The sequence below is a fragment of the Pelodiscus sinensis genome, chromosome 1 (assembly GCF_052426305.1).
Source record: "Pelodiscus sinensis isolate ZL-2025 chromosome 1, ASM5242630v1, whole genome shotgun sequence".
Classification (NCBI taxonomy): domain Eukaryota; kingdom Metazoa; phylum Chordata; order Testudines; family Trionychidae; genus Pelodiscus; species Pelodiscus sinensis.
The window spans coordinates 146,816,020-146,828,163 of record NC_143052.1 but is presented as its reverse complement, the minus strand read 5'-3'; the positions used below and the strand labels follow the sequence as shown (position 1 = coordinate 146,828,163).

Genomic DNA, 12,144 nt, shown 5'->3' with positions numbered 1-12,144 from the left:
AGTGGTAGTGGCACTGACTCAGAAGTGAGGGGAATCTAGGAAGAAAATGATTCAACCTTCTTAGGCTCAAGTTAGGGCAGGAGGGCTTGGGTCTGGTTCCATTCTGGTTCAGGCCTAAAAATTTGTCCAAAGTAGACCTCTAGATCTGTGTTCCATACATCACTTTCACCCCTCACTCCCGTACATACACATGCTGGGGACTCACACATAGCCCTGAACATTTTCCCATGTCCACACATGCACAAGTATTCTTCCAACTCTCAAGGGGAATCTTAAAGGTTCTTCTCCGCACCCAAGACCTGTGGAAGGGGCATTGGGAGAATTACATAAGAATATAAGAACGGTCATTCTGGGTGAGACCAAAGGTCCATCTAGCCCAGTATCGTGTCTTCCAACAGTGGCCAATGCCAGATGTCCTAGAGGGAATGAACAGAAACAGGTAATCGTCAAGTGATTCCTCCTCCTGTCACCCATTCCCAGGCTCTGACAAACAGAGGTTAGGAATGCTGTTCCTACCGTCCCGGCTAATAAACATTGATGGACCTATCCTCAATAAATTCATCCAGTTCTTTTTTTTAACCCTGTTAAAGTCGTAGTCTTCACAACATTCTCTGGCAAGGAGTTCCACAGGTTCACTGTGCATTGTGTGAAGAAAGACTTCCTTTTGTTTGTTTTAAATCTACTGCCTCTTAACTTCATTTACTGATCCCTAGTTCTTATGCTATGGGAACAAGTAGATAACTTTTCCTTATGTACTTTCTCCATACCAGTCATGATTTTATAGACCTCTATCGTATCCCCCCTTAGGGTATGTCTAGACTGCAAGGCTATTTCAGGATACTGGAATACAAAAACAAAACCAGCCAGGGCTATCCTGATTAGGAGTGAGACAATGAATTTTTGAAACTATATCTGGGGTCTAGGTGGATCCTTACTTATTCCTTCAGTCTTTGGCTATGTCTACACTATACTTCTTTTCGGAAAAGGTATGCAAATTGCGCTCTGCAATTTGTGTACCTTTTTCTGATTTTTTTTGGAACAGACTTTTCTGAAATGTGGCCCATCTACAGTGCGCCAAATTTCAGAAAAACCTCCTCTTTCAGAAGAGCCCTTCTTCCTCATGAAACAGGGTTTACAGGGCTTCCAAAAGAATGCGTCTGCTAATCCAAAAAATTTTTTGGAAGATTAGACGCATTCCCTGGACGTGGCAGAGTTTTTCCAGGGATACCTCCAGTATCTTGGAAAAACCCCATAGTGTAGACGTAGCCTTTGAGGACAAGCTGCGAGTAGGCTTTTGCTCTTATGAGAAGGGATCTCAGCCAACCTGCCTGAAAATACTCAGAAAAGGACTTGGGATAAGCTAACTTGTAGAAGATAAACGAAAGCCTTGTTAGTTAAGTTTAGCTCTAGAAGGTGTGTTGTGATTTGGTTTTATATGTATCATGTTTTCCAATATTCTCACTTGCTAGAACTTGAATCTCTGTTCTTTGATGATAAACTTATTCTTGCTTTCACTATACATACATCTAAATGGCATGTGTTAAGTGAGTGGGCATCCTAAGATGAATCTTGCAAGCTGGGGTGTATTATTCCTTTGAGAATATAATTCTAGAGTGATTATAAGATCAGAGCTGAGAGGTTCCAGGCTTTGGTGTGTCTTATCACTAACCTGTACAGAGAGAGCAAAGCTTGCAGAGTCCTGGAAGACAGTGCTTCTGTTGCCAGAGACTAATGATTTCAGGGAACTAATTCACAGGAGACACAAATAAGACTTTCTCAAGCCTAGGACAGGTGAGCCATGCGTCTCATAACCCCTATGTACCTTTGTGAAATTTTGCAGGCTGTCTTTGCAGCAAGTGTCCACTAGCACATTCTGAGCTTTCGGTTGTGTCTGGTGTTTTCAGTAAAATTGAATAATACTTTTAGATAAAATTTTTGGTGCATATGGAAAAATGATACACACTAAGAAAAGTCACCATACATTTAGATTAGCATGTACAGTACAGCGCTTCTTTGTCTGATCAGATGAACAATTGGAGTGAAAATAATTTAAAAGGGTGTTGTTGTTGCTGGATTGCAGACTAATAAGGCAAATTGCTGAAATGCCATTGGATATGGATAACTGAAAATCATACATTAAAATGTAGCTGTATTGGCTAATGCAAACTGTGTTCTTATAATAACTTTCCTGCCTGTTCTCACTACCATTTCTGAAGGCTATTCATTCTGTTGATTGGCATCATGAGGGGAAGCAATTCATGTGCAGTCACTCTGATGGCAGCTTGACTCTGTGGAACTTGAAAAGTCCTAGCAGACCATTTCAGATAACAATCCCACATGGTAAGAAATATGCTTTTAAAAGTATATTGCAGGGAAAGGATGAAAGAGAGGATTTTATTACAGATATCTCTGATTAGCTCATTTTATCTGGTCTCTGCTCCTATTTCATAGCCATTTCTCCTGTAGTCTTTAATTTACAAGAATATTTTCAAAATCAAATAGCGATGTTACATTTTACAATAGAGGACTCAAAAAAGCTCATCTCGGTTTTTTGGTGATGCCCTCTGCTTCAGACAAGCTTTGATTTGTTTTGCTTGTTGGAAACATAATTTAAGCTCATGTGTTTACAAAAAAAGCACTGTATAACAGAAAAAGAAGGGAGAGTGGAAAGTACAAAGTATTAGATATTCTGAGGGCCTCCCTTTTTCTCTCCACTCAGGCTCATCTGAGGAAGTGGATTTGGCCCACAAAAGCTCATGATACCATATATATATTTGTTATTCCCTAAGGTGTCATAGGACTACTTGTTATTTTTAATATTACAGACTAGCACAGCTACCCCCCGAGACTTTCTTATTTTAGTAATTTTCAGTGAAGGAAGAAAATATGTGATTAAAAGTATAAGGAATCTAATTATTTCATACAAATTAATATCCAAGGTGTAGTGGAAGATAGTATTGGTACACTGCCATCTACAATGACTGTAAAGTTCATTATTGTACTATATGAAGAACTATCCAGTCTGTTACCAATTTTAGGAAGATTCATAACTTTTTTCTTTCCACAGGAAAAATTCAAAGAGATGGGAAAAAACCTGAATCTTGTAAACCAATTCTTAAAGTAGAATACAAGACATGTAAAAGCAGGTAAGTTTTTGTCCTTAGGAGAAGATTAAGCCAATTCTATGTGCTTGGTTACACTATGTAAAATGGAACTGCTTATGAACTTCAGCTTTCCAGGAGCCTTGCTACTTGATAGCAAATCAATGATATTGCTTAGCTCTTCTGCAGAGCACTGTTGGACATGCAGATGAATGATACAGACTGCAGTTACATGATTGGATGCTGATTGTTCTGGATGATTAGATGAGTGGCAAGGGCCCAGGAAAGTGAGGTATCCATGCTCCTTACCTTAGCCATAGATTTCCTTCACTGCTGAGGAGGTCGTTTAAACCAAGTTTTCAGAGGTGTCTTCAGCATAATATGGTCTGCAGAAAAGTAGCAGAATAATGTGTTTTGGTGTTTCTAACTTACGCAGTTTTAAAATTAATTACATGATTTTTTAAAATGCAGCTGTTAAAATAAAAAGGAAACTAATCACCGAATACATAGCAAATGAAATGGGACTGCCCTGATTTTTTGCTTTTTTTTTCTGTGCATTCTCTGAGACACATTTAGTCTTCCAGAGATTGATCCTTCCTACTGTATACAATATTTTAACTCTTTCAGGAAAATAATGTTCATAATTCTCCTTTATTTAGTGTCCAGCAGCAAAAATAAAACATGGACTTGACCTCCAATATATTCCTTTGTCTTCTTTCCAATTTTATGTCCACATGTACATTACAATATTAGGCCCAAAATCAGAAAGTCATTTAAGCACATGTTTAAATATATACTTTGAAATAACTGGTTTTCAAGCACATGCTTAAAATTATTACATGCTTGAAATACGTTCCTAAATTGATATCTGAGAAGGGGTTATTAGTTAAAACTAGTTAGTTTTGGGACAAATTAATAGAAACTGTAGTAAAGAATAATATTATTAAACACATAGATGAACATAATTTGTTCAGGAAAAGTCAGCATGGATTCTGTTAAGGGAAATCCTGCCTTACTAATCTACTGGAGTTCTTTGAGGGGATCAACAAACATGTGGACAAGGGGGATCCAGTGGATATAGTATACTTAGATTTCCACAAAGCATTTGACAAGGTCCTTCACCAAAGGCTCTTAAGTAACATAAGTTATCATGGGATAAGAGGAAAGGTCCTTTCATGGATTGATAACTGGTTAAAAGACAGGAAACAAAGGGTAGAAATAAATGGTAAGTTTTCAGAGTGGAGAGAAGTAACTAGTGGTATCTCCCAAGGGTCCATACTGGTACCAATCCTATTCAGCCTATTTATAAATGATCTGGAGAAAGGGGTAAACAGTGAGGTGGCAAAATTTGCAGATGATACTAAACTACTCAAGATACTTAAGACCAAAGCAAACTGTGAAGTGCTTCAAAAAGATCTCACCAAACTAAGTGATCAGGCAACAAAATGGCAAATTAAATTTAATGTTGGTAAATGTAAAGTAATGCACATTGTTAAACTAATTCCAACTCTACATACAATATGCTCTCTGAAAACATCCACTCAGTATGCAGCGGCAGTCAAAAAAGGAAACAGAATGTCTTTTTGCCTCTATATAAAACCATGGTACTCCCACATCTTGAATACTATGTACAGATGTGGTCGCCTCATCTTAAAACAGTATCTTGGCATTGGAAAAGATTCAGAAAAAGGTAACAAAAATTATTAGGATTTTGGAACAAGTCCCATATGAAGAGAGATTAAAAAGACTAGGACTTTTCAGCTTAGAAAAGAGGAGACTAAGGGGGGATATGATAGAGATCTATAAAATCATGACTGGTGTGAATAAGCAAAAGTTTTTTACCTTGTTCCCATAACCTAAGAACTAGAGGTCACCAAATGAAATGAATAGCAGGATTAAAACAAAAGGATTTTTTCCCCCATACAGTGCATAGTTGGCCTGTGGAACTCCTTGCCAGAAGAGGTTGAGAAGACTAGGACTTTAACAGGGTTCAGGAAAGAACTAGATAAATTCATGGAGGCTAGGATCATCAATGGCTATTAACAAGAATAAGTAGGAATGGTGTCCCTAACCTCTGTAAGAGGCTGGGAATGGGTGACGGGAGAGGGATTGCTTGATGATCCATTGTTCTGTTCACACCCTCTGGGGCATCTGGCATTGGCCACTGTGGGCTAGATGGATTTTTGGTCTGACCCATTATGGCTGTTATGTTATGTTTAAAAGATCTGTGTGTGTCATATTGTCTACTAAATTCCTACATACCAATTTTAAAAAAGGAAATTCTTCTTTGAGTAGTGTCCCCGTGGGTGCTCCACTCTAGTTGACGGGTCGCCCGGAGCCACAGATTGGAGCCTTGCAAAGCAATTTCCCCTATTGGGCTATGCATATGCAGGAGGCATCTCGAGACACTCTCGCCTGATTGCTGGCACGCGGCTCAATCCTCCCCCCCTTCAGTTCCTCTTCAACCGCCCTTGTCAGCAGATGGAGCTAACACTATCTCCCTGTCAGACTCGTACCTTTTACAGTTAAGGAGTTAGTTTTCCTCGGGGGTGTGTGTGTGTGTGTGTATGTGTGTGTGCGCGCACGCGTACCTTTTACAGTTAAGGAGTTAGTTTCCCTCAGGTGTGTGTGTGTGTGTGTGTGTGTGTGTAAGAAAAGAGAAAGCTAAGGAACATAAACACTGTCAAATCAAGTGTAAACATGTAATAAGAAAAGCAAAAAAAGATTTTGAGGAACAGCTAGCCAAAAACTCAATAAGAAATAACAAGATGTTATTTAAGTACATTAGAAGCAGGAAGCCTGCTAAAAAGCCTGTGGGTCCCCTAGATGATCGAGCTATAAAAGGAGCAATCAAGGACGATAAAGCCATTGCGGAGAAACTAAATGATTTCTTTGCTTCAGTCTTCACGGCTGAGGACGTTGGGGAGATTCCTGAATCTGCACCGTCCTTTGTAGGTGATGAATCTGAGGAACTGTCCTGGATTGAAGTGTCATTAGAGGAGGTTTTGGAACAAATAGAAAAACTTAATGTTAACAAATCTCCGGGATCGGATGGCATTCATCCAAGGGTTCTAAAAGAACTTAAATGGGAAATTGCTGAGCTATTATCTGTGGTTTGTAACCTATCCTTTAAATCGGCTTCCGTACCTAATGACTGGAAGGTAGCCGATGTGACACCAATATTTAAAAAGGGCTCTAGAGGCGATCCTGGCAATTACAGACCGGTAAGTCTAACTTCAGTACCGGGCAAATTAGTCGAAACAATAGTAAAGAATAAAATTGTGACGCATGTAGAAGAACATAATTTGTTGGACAAAAGTCAACATGGTTTCTGTAAAGGGAAATCCTGTCTTACTAATCTATTAGAGTTCTTTGAAGGGGTTAACAAACATGCGGACAAGGGGGATCCAGTAGATATAGTATACTTGGATTTTCAGAAAGCCTTTGACAAGGTCCCTCACCAAAGGCTCTTGTGTAAATTACATGGCCATGGGATAAGAGGGAAGGTCCTTTCTTGGATTGAGAACTGGTTAAAAGACAGGAAACAAAGGGTAGGAATAAATGGTAAATTTTCAGATTGGAGAGGGGTAACTAGTGGTGTCCCCCAAGGGTCAGTCCTGGGACCAATCCTTTTCAACTTATTCATAAATGATCTGGAGAAAGGGGTAAGCAGTGAGGTAGTAAAGTTTGCAGATGATACCAAACTGTTTAGGATAGTCAAGACAGAAGCAGACTGTGAGGGACTCCAAGAAGATCTCACCAAACTGAGTGATTGGGCAACAAAATGGCAAATGAAATTTAATGTGGATAAGTGTAAAGTAATGCACATTGGGAAAAATAACCCCAACTATACGTACAGTATGATGGGGGGCTAATTTGGCTACGACAAATCAGGAAAGAGATCTTGGCGTTATCGTGGACAGTTCTCTGAAAACTTCCACACAGAGTGCAGCGGCGGTCAAAAAGGCAAATAGGATGCTAGGAATTATTAGGAAAGGGATAGAAAATAAGACCCAGAATATCTTACTGCCCCTGTATAAAACTATGGTATGCCCACATCTTGAATACTGTGTACAGATGTGGTCTCCTCACCTCAAAAAAGATATTTTGGCCTTGGAAAGGGTTCAGAAAAGGGCAACTAAAATGATTAGGGGTTTGGAATGGGTCCCATATGAGGAGAGGCTAAAGAGACTGGGACTTTTCAGTTTAGAAAAGAGGAGACTGAGGGGGGATATGATAGAGGTCTATAAAATCATGAGTGGTGTGGAGGGGGCCGATAAAGAAAAGTTATTTATTAGTTCCCATAATAGAAGAACTAGAGGACACCAAATGAAATTAATGGGTAGCAGGTTTAAAACAAATAAAAGGAAGTTCTTCTTCACACAGCGTGTTGTCAACCTGTGGAACTCCTTGCCAGAGGAGGCTGTGAAGGCTAGGACTATAATAGAGTTTAAAGAGAAGCTGAATAAATTCATGGAGGTTAGGTCCATAAAAGGCTATTAGCCAGGGGATAAAATGGTGTCCTTGGCCTCTGTTTGTCAGAGGCTGGAGAGGGATGGCAGGAGTCAAATCGCTTGATCATTGTCTTCGGTCCACCCTCTCTGGGGCACCTGGTGCTGGCCACTGTCGGTAGACAGGATACTGGGCTAGATGGACCTTTGGTCTGACCCAGTATGGCCGTTCTTATGTTCTTATGTTCTACCCATTGGGAAACCCTCTTTTAGTGGAAGTTCAGTTGAAAATCACAGCCTAGTAAAATCCCATTGGAGAAGTGTGGGGACAGAGCAGGCACAGAAGGAAGGGAGTTTCTGCCAATCTAGAACTGGTTTAAATTCAGAGGTTCCATTCTGTGAAAAATAATAACATTTCAAAATTTATTTTCTTTACAAATCAGAGCAAAATAAAGTTTTAAAAAATTCTGATTTTTTAAAAAAAAAACATAGTGTCAAGTTTATAGGTTTTATGCTAATTTTGCTTTTTATTTTATGCTACAGTTTATAATATAATATGAAATAAAATTTGAAACTGAAGGGATAGGGCATTCGCCTGAGGAGGGCAGGGTGACGGGTTCAAGTCCTGCCCACTCTGGGAGAGGCGGGATAAGGGACGCCCTGAAGGTGAGGTGGTGGGGCAGGTTCTGGCATGGCTTAAAGGATAGGACGCTTGCCTGCGGAGCGCAGGGAACCTCCTCATATATGGCAAATTCCCTGATTCAGGATGGGTCAGGTTCCAAGGGTGCGGGACAAGGGAGGTCAGACCTGTAGTATTTAAGGTTGCAGTATACAAAGAAGTTTAAATTTATTGTTACAAAGAAGTTGACATGCATCGTCACTTGACATGCATTGTTTCAGAATCTTCAGCTTTCTTCCTTATATTCTGAATTATTTTAACAATACATTTTTCATCTATCATAATCTTTTTGGAAACCAAAATTAACAGATATAAGATTCCAGTTATACAAGTTAGAAGTGAGCTGGTTTGCCTATATGAGTTGTTCTATATAGTTTGTGTAGAGGCTGAAATGCTGTCACAAGTAACATATTACAGAATAGGTACAATAGGACATTAAAATATTAATCGATGCATTAAAAAAATCTTTAAAAGGGTTTTGAACTTTGTAAAAAACTGTATAGTTTAACAGTAGCATCGCATCTTTTAATACTTCTGCCTCTTTTTGTTCTCTCCTCCTCCCATTTTTTTCCTTCCCCCTGCCCCTTCTCCCCTATTTCATTTTGGTTCTGGACATCCAACACTCTGGTCATCTGAAGAAGTGGGTTGTGGCCACGAAAGCTCATGATACCATCTAGATGGTTTTTTTAGTCTTTAAAGTATCACTTCATTATAGTTAGAGAGGCAGGCAGGCAGGCCTTTCTCTAGTGCTTTCTCTACATGTTTTGTTAGTCTTTAAAGTGCTACCAGACTATTTGTTGTTTTTTAAGTTTATCCTGTACAGACTAACTTGGTTACCCCTCTGAAGTTTTATAATAAAGTAGACGTTCCTGGTGTAATGATGCCTAATTTCTTATAAAGAAGAACAAATGCAGCTTCATATGTTAGAAAAGACTATGAATGTAAAATCCTAGAAAACATCCCAGCAAAATTAAATAAGGGAGAAGGGGGCAGGGGAATGGGAGGAGGGAGGAACAATAAGAGGCAGTGGATATATAAATATCAAAGGGAAAACTGAACTGGTATGTAACAAGCAAAACTGTAAACTATAAACACCTAAAGACTGGATAGTTAAAGGAAACAGATAAGGAACATTAATTAGCATTTAGAGAGGAAGAGTATTAACACCAGAATCTACACAGACAAAGAACCATTGGTATCTTCATTGTTTGGTAGGTTGATAATGATCCAGCCATCCGGTATCTCGATTCAAACCATTGGCATGAGCATGAAACTTATGAATGAATTGTAGTTCTGACCCTTCCCTGTGTATTTGGCTTGTGGAGTTTTGCTTGTTACATACCAACTCGGTTTTCCCTTTGATATTTACATACCCTCTGCCTCTTCCCCCATCCCCACTCTTTCTCCCTTATTTAATTTTGGTTCTGGACATCTAACACTCCTGTCATCTAAAGAAGTGTGTTGTGGCCACAAAAGCTCATGATATCATCTACATGTTTTTTTAGTCTTTAAAGTATCACTTTACTATAGTGAGAAAGGCAGGCAGTCAGGCCTTTCTCTAGTGCTTATTAATGATAATATCCTTTCTCTCTGCCAGACCTGAGCAGATCATTGTTTATCTAGTCCATTGCTCTGTCTCCTTACTATACCGGGACAAGACCAGTGGTCCAGTTAGTCTGATTTCCTGTCTTCTTAAAGTATCAGTTGATTTGTTGTATTATTGAAATGTAGTCTTTGGAGGAATAAGTGAGTGAATACCAAGTAGGAGCAAAAAGGTAACATTTCTTCTGTATTCAGCATTTCCATAGAAAGCATGTTAGGGTATGTCTTCACTACAGGCTGGATCAACAATATATAGACCTAGTATAGATATGATAAATCGATGGCCAAGCACTCTCCAGATTACTCCAATACTTCATCAGAATGAGAAGGGTAAACAGTCAACTGGAAAGCAGTAGAATAGTGATAGAAATGTAGCTGTGTTAGTCTGGTGTAGCTGAAACAAAAAACAGGACTATGTAGCACTTTAAAGACTAACAAGATGGTATATTAGGCGATGAGCTTTTGTGGGCCAGACCCACTTCCTCAGATCAAATAGTGGAAGAAAATTGTCACAACCATATATACCAAAGGATACAATTAAAAAAAATGAACACATATGAAAAGGACGAATCAAATTACAGAACAGAAGGGGAATTGGGGGGGGGGGGAGGAAATGTCTGTGAGCTAATGATATTAGAGGTGATAATTGGGAAAGCTATTATATTATGATAGCTTCCCCAATTATCACCTCTAATATCATTAGCTCACAGACATTTACCTCCCCCCCTCCCCCCCACATCCCCCTTCTGTTCTGTAATTTGATTCGTCCTTTTCATATGTGTTCATTTTTTTTAATTGTATCCTTTGGTATATATGGTTGTGACAATTTTCTTCCACTATTTGATCTGAGGAAGTGGGTCTGGCCCACGAAAGCTCATCGCCTAATATACCATCTTGTTAGTCTTTAAAGTGCTACATAGTCCTGTTTTTTGTTTCTGGAAAGCAGTAGGCAGACTTAAGTACTCAACTTCAACTACATTACTCACCTGAAGTTGTGTAACTTAGGTTGATGGTAAGTTTGTAGACACGTCCTAGTAATGGGAAATGAGAATTTTTCAGTTACGTTTGCATTACTTTGATGTGTTAGGTGTGAACAAACTACTTTTCTCAAACTCATCACCACACACAAACAGATCAGACTTGCTTTCTCCCAGGTCTATATACAGCTACAGGATATCACATACACCAGGGCTACTCAATACACGGCCTGTGGGCCACATGTGACCCGCAGCCAGTTTGTGGCCTGTGATGCAGTTTGGGTTTGCACAGGGCTCAACACACAGCCTGCGAGTGGGACCCTTTGAACATGGCCTCCACTGGGAAAACGCTCCAAAATGGCTATTCAGTACAATGGTCTTCTGTTTATATGTGTTTTAGTAGTTAAATTCCTGGACTGTCATTACTCATTAAAAGTGCTGTCATATGGGTGGAAATTGGGTAAATATTAGATTTTATTCATATCAGCAGATCTGACATAAATGGGGCCTGTGTGTTGTGTAGTCTTGCCTTAATCTTTGTATTCATGCTTGTCAGCATGAAAGAAACTATTTGCATACATATTTGCATGATATGCAACCACACTTAAATTGCAGCCCTTGGCATGTGCTATGAGTATCATTGTGGCCCTCGGGGCTTCCAATGTTGAGTTGCCCTGACATACACTCAAGTTTGGGGAAGACAGTGCAGGAAGGCTAACACCTCTACTTGGTGTCAAGGTTGTAGTATGTTGTTTGAAGTGGTTATGCTAGTGGTGAGAAGTCCGTCTCTGGATGGAGCAGTGATAGGTTATGTTCTCTTGGGTGTTTTTAACTTTACGTTTTTGGTTTTGAGATTTTGCTTTAGTTACAGTCTGTATAGATCAGTCTTAATTTACACACACATTGTAGTGTTCTTGTGGATTAATGGGAATGGCTCCTTTCATGGAAAACCTTATCTCTGTCAAAGCGTCCAGTTGTATCTGCGGGTTACTTCCACAAAAATCCTTGTTATAGAAGGATCTTCAACAAAGCCATATCTATTTTTAATGAAAAGACAGGATCTTCATAAAAGTGTTCATACATCTCAAGAGCCCAAATAAAGACTTCCAAATGCAGCTTCAAATATGGAGGTAGATGACATACTGTATATCAAGCTATTCACTGTTACTCATTGTTGATACATTTTCAGCTATGTTGAAAAATACAAATTTTGTTTTAATTGATAAAATAATTATATATTTTACAGTGTAATAATCTCATTATGTACTGCTTTTTGGAGGGTAGTTGTTAAGATAGAGGGACCTCAGAATGATGAGATTCAAAATGTGATATTT

General features: G+C 39.1%; 1 protein-coding gene across 7 annotated transcripts in view; it reads left to right on the top strand.

The window, feature by feature from the left end:
* STXBP5L (syntaxin binding protein 5L) overlaps positions 1–12,144 on the top strand; it is a 451,312-nt gene that overhangs the window by 311,692 nt on the left and 127,476 nt on the right. For all 7 annotated transcript variants that reach the window (XM_075905178.2, XM_075905171.2, XM_089772234.1 and 4 more), the window contains 2 exons: positions 2,217–2,340; positions 3,068–3,146. In XM_075905178.2, the coding sequence (XP_075761293.1) occupies positions 2,217–2,340; positions 3,068–3,146 (203 nt within the window). The remainder of the gene's footprint in view (positions 1–2,216; positions 2,341–3,067; positions 3,147–12,144) is intronic.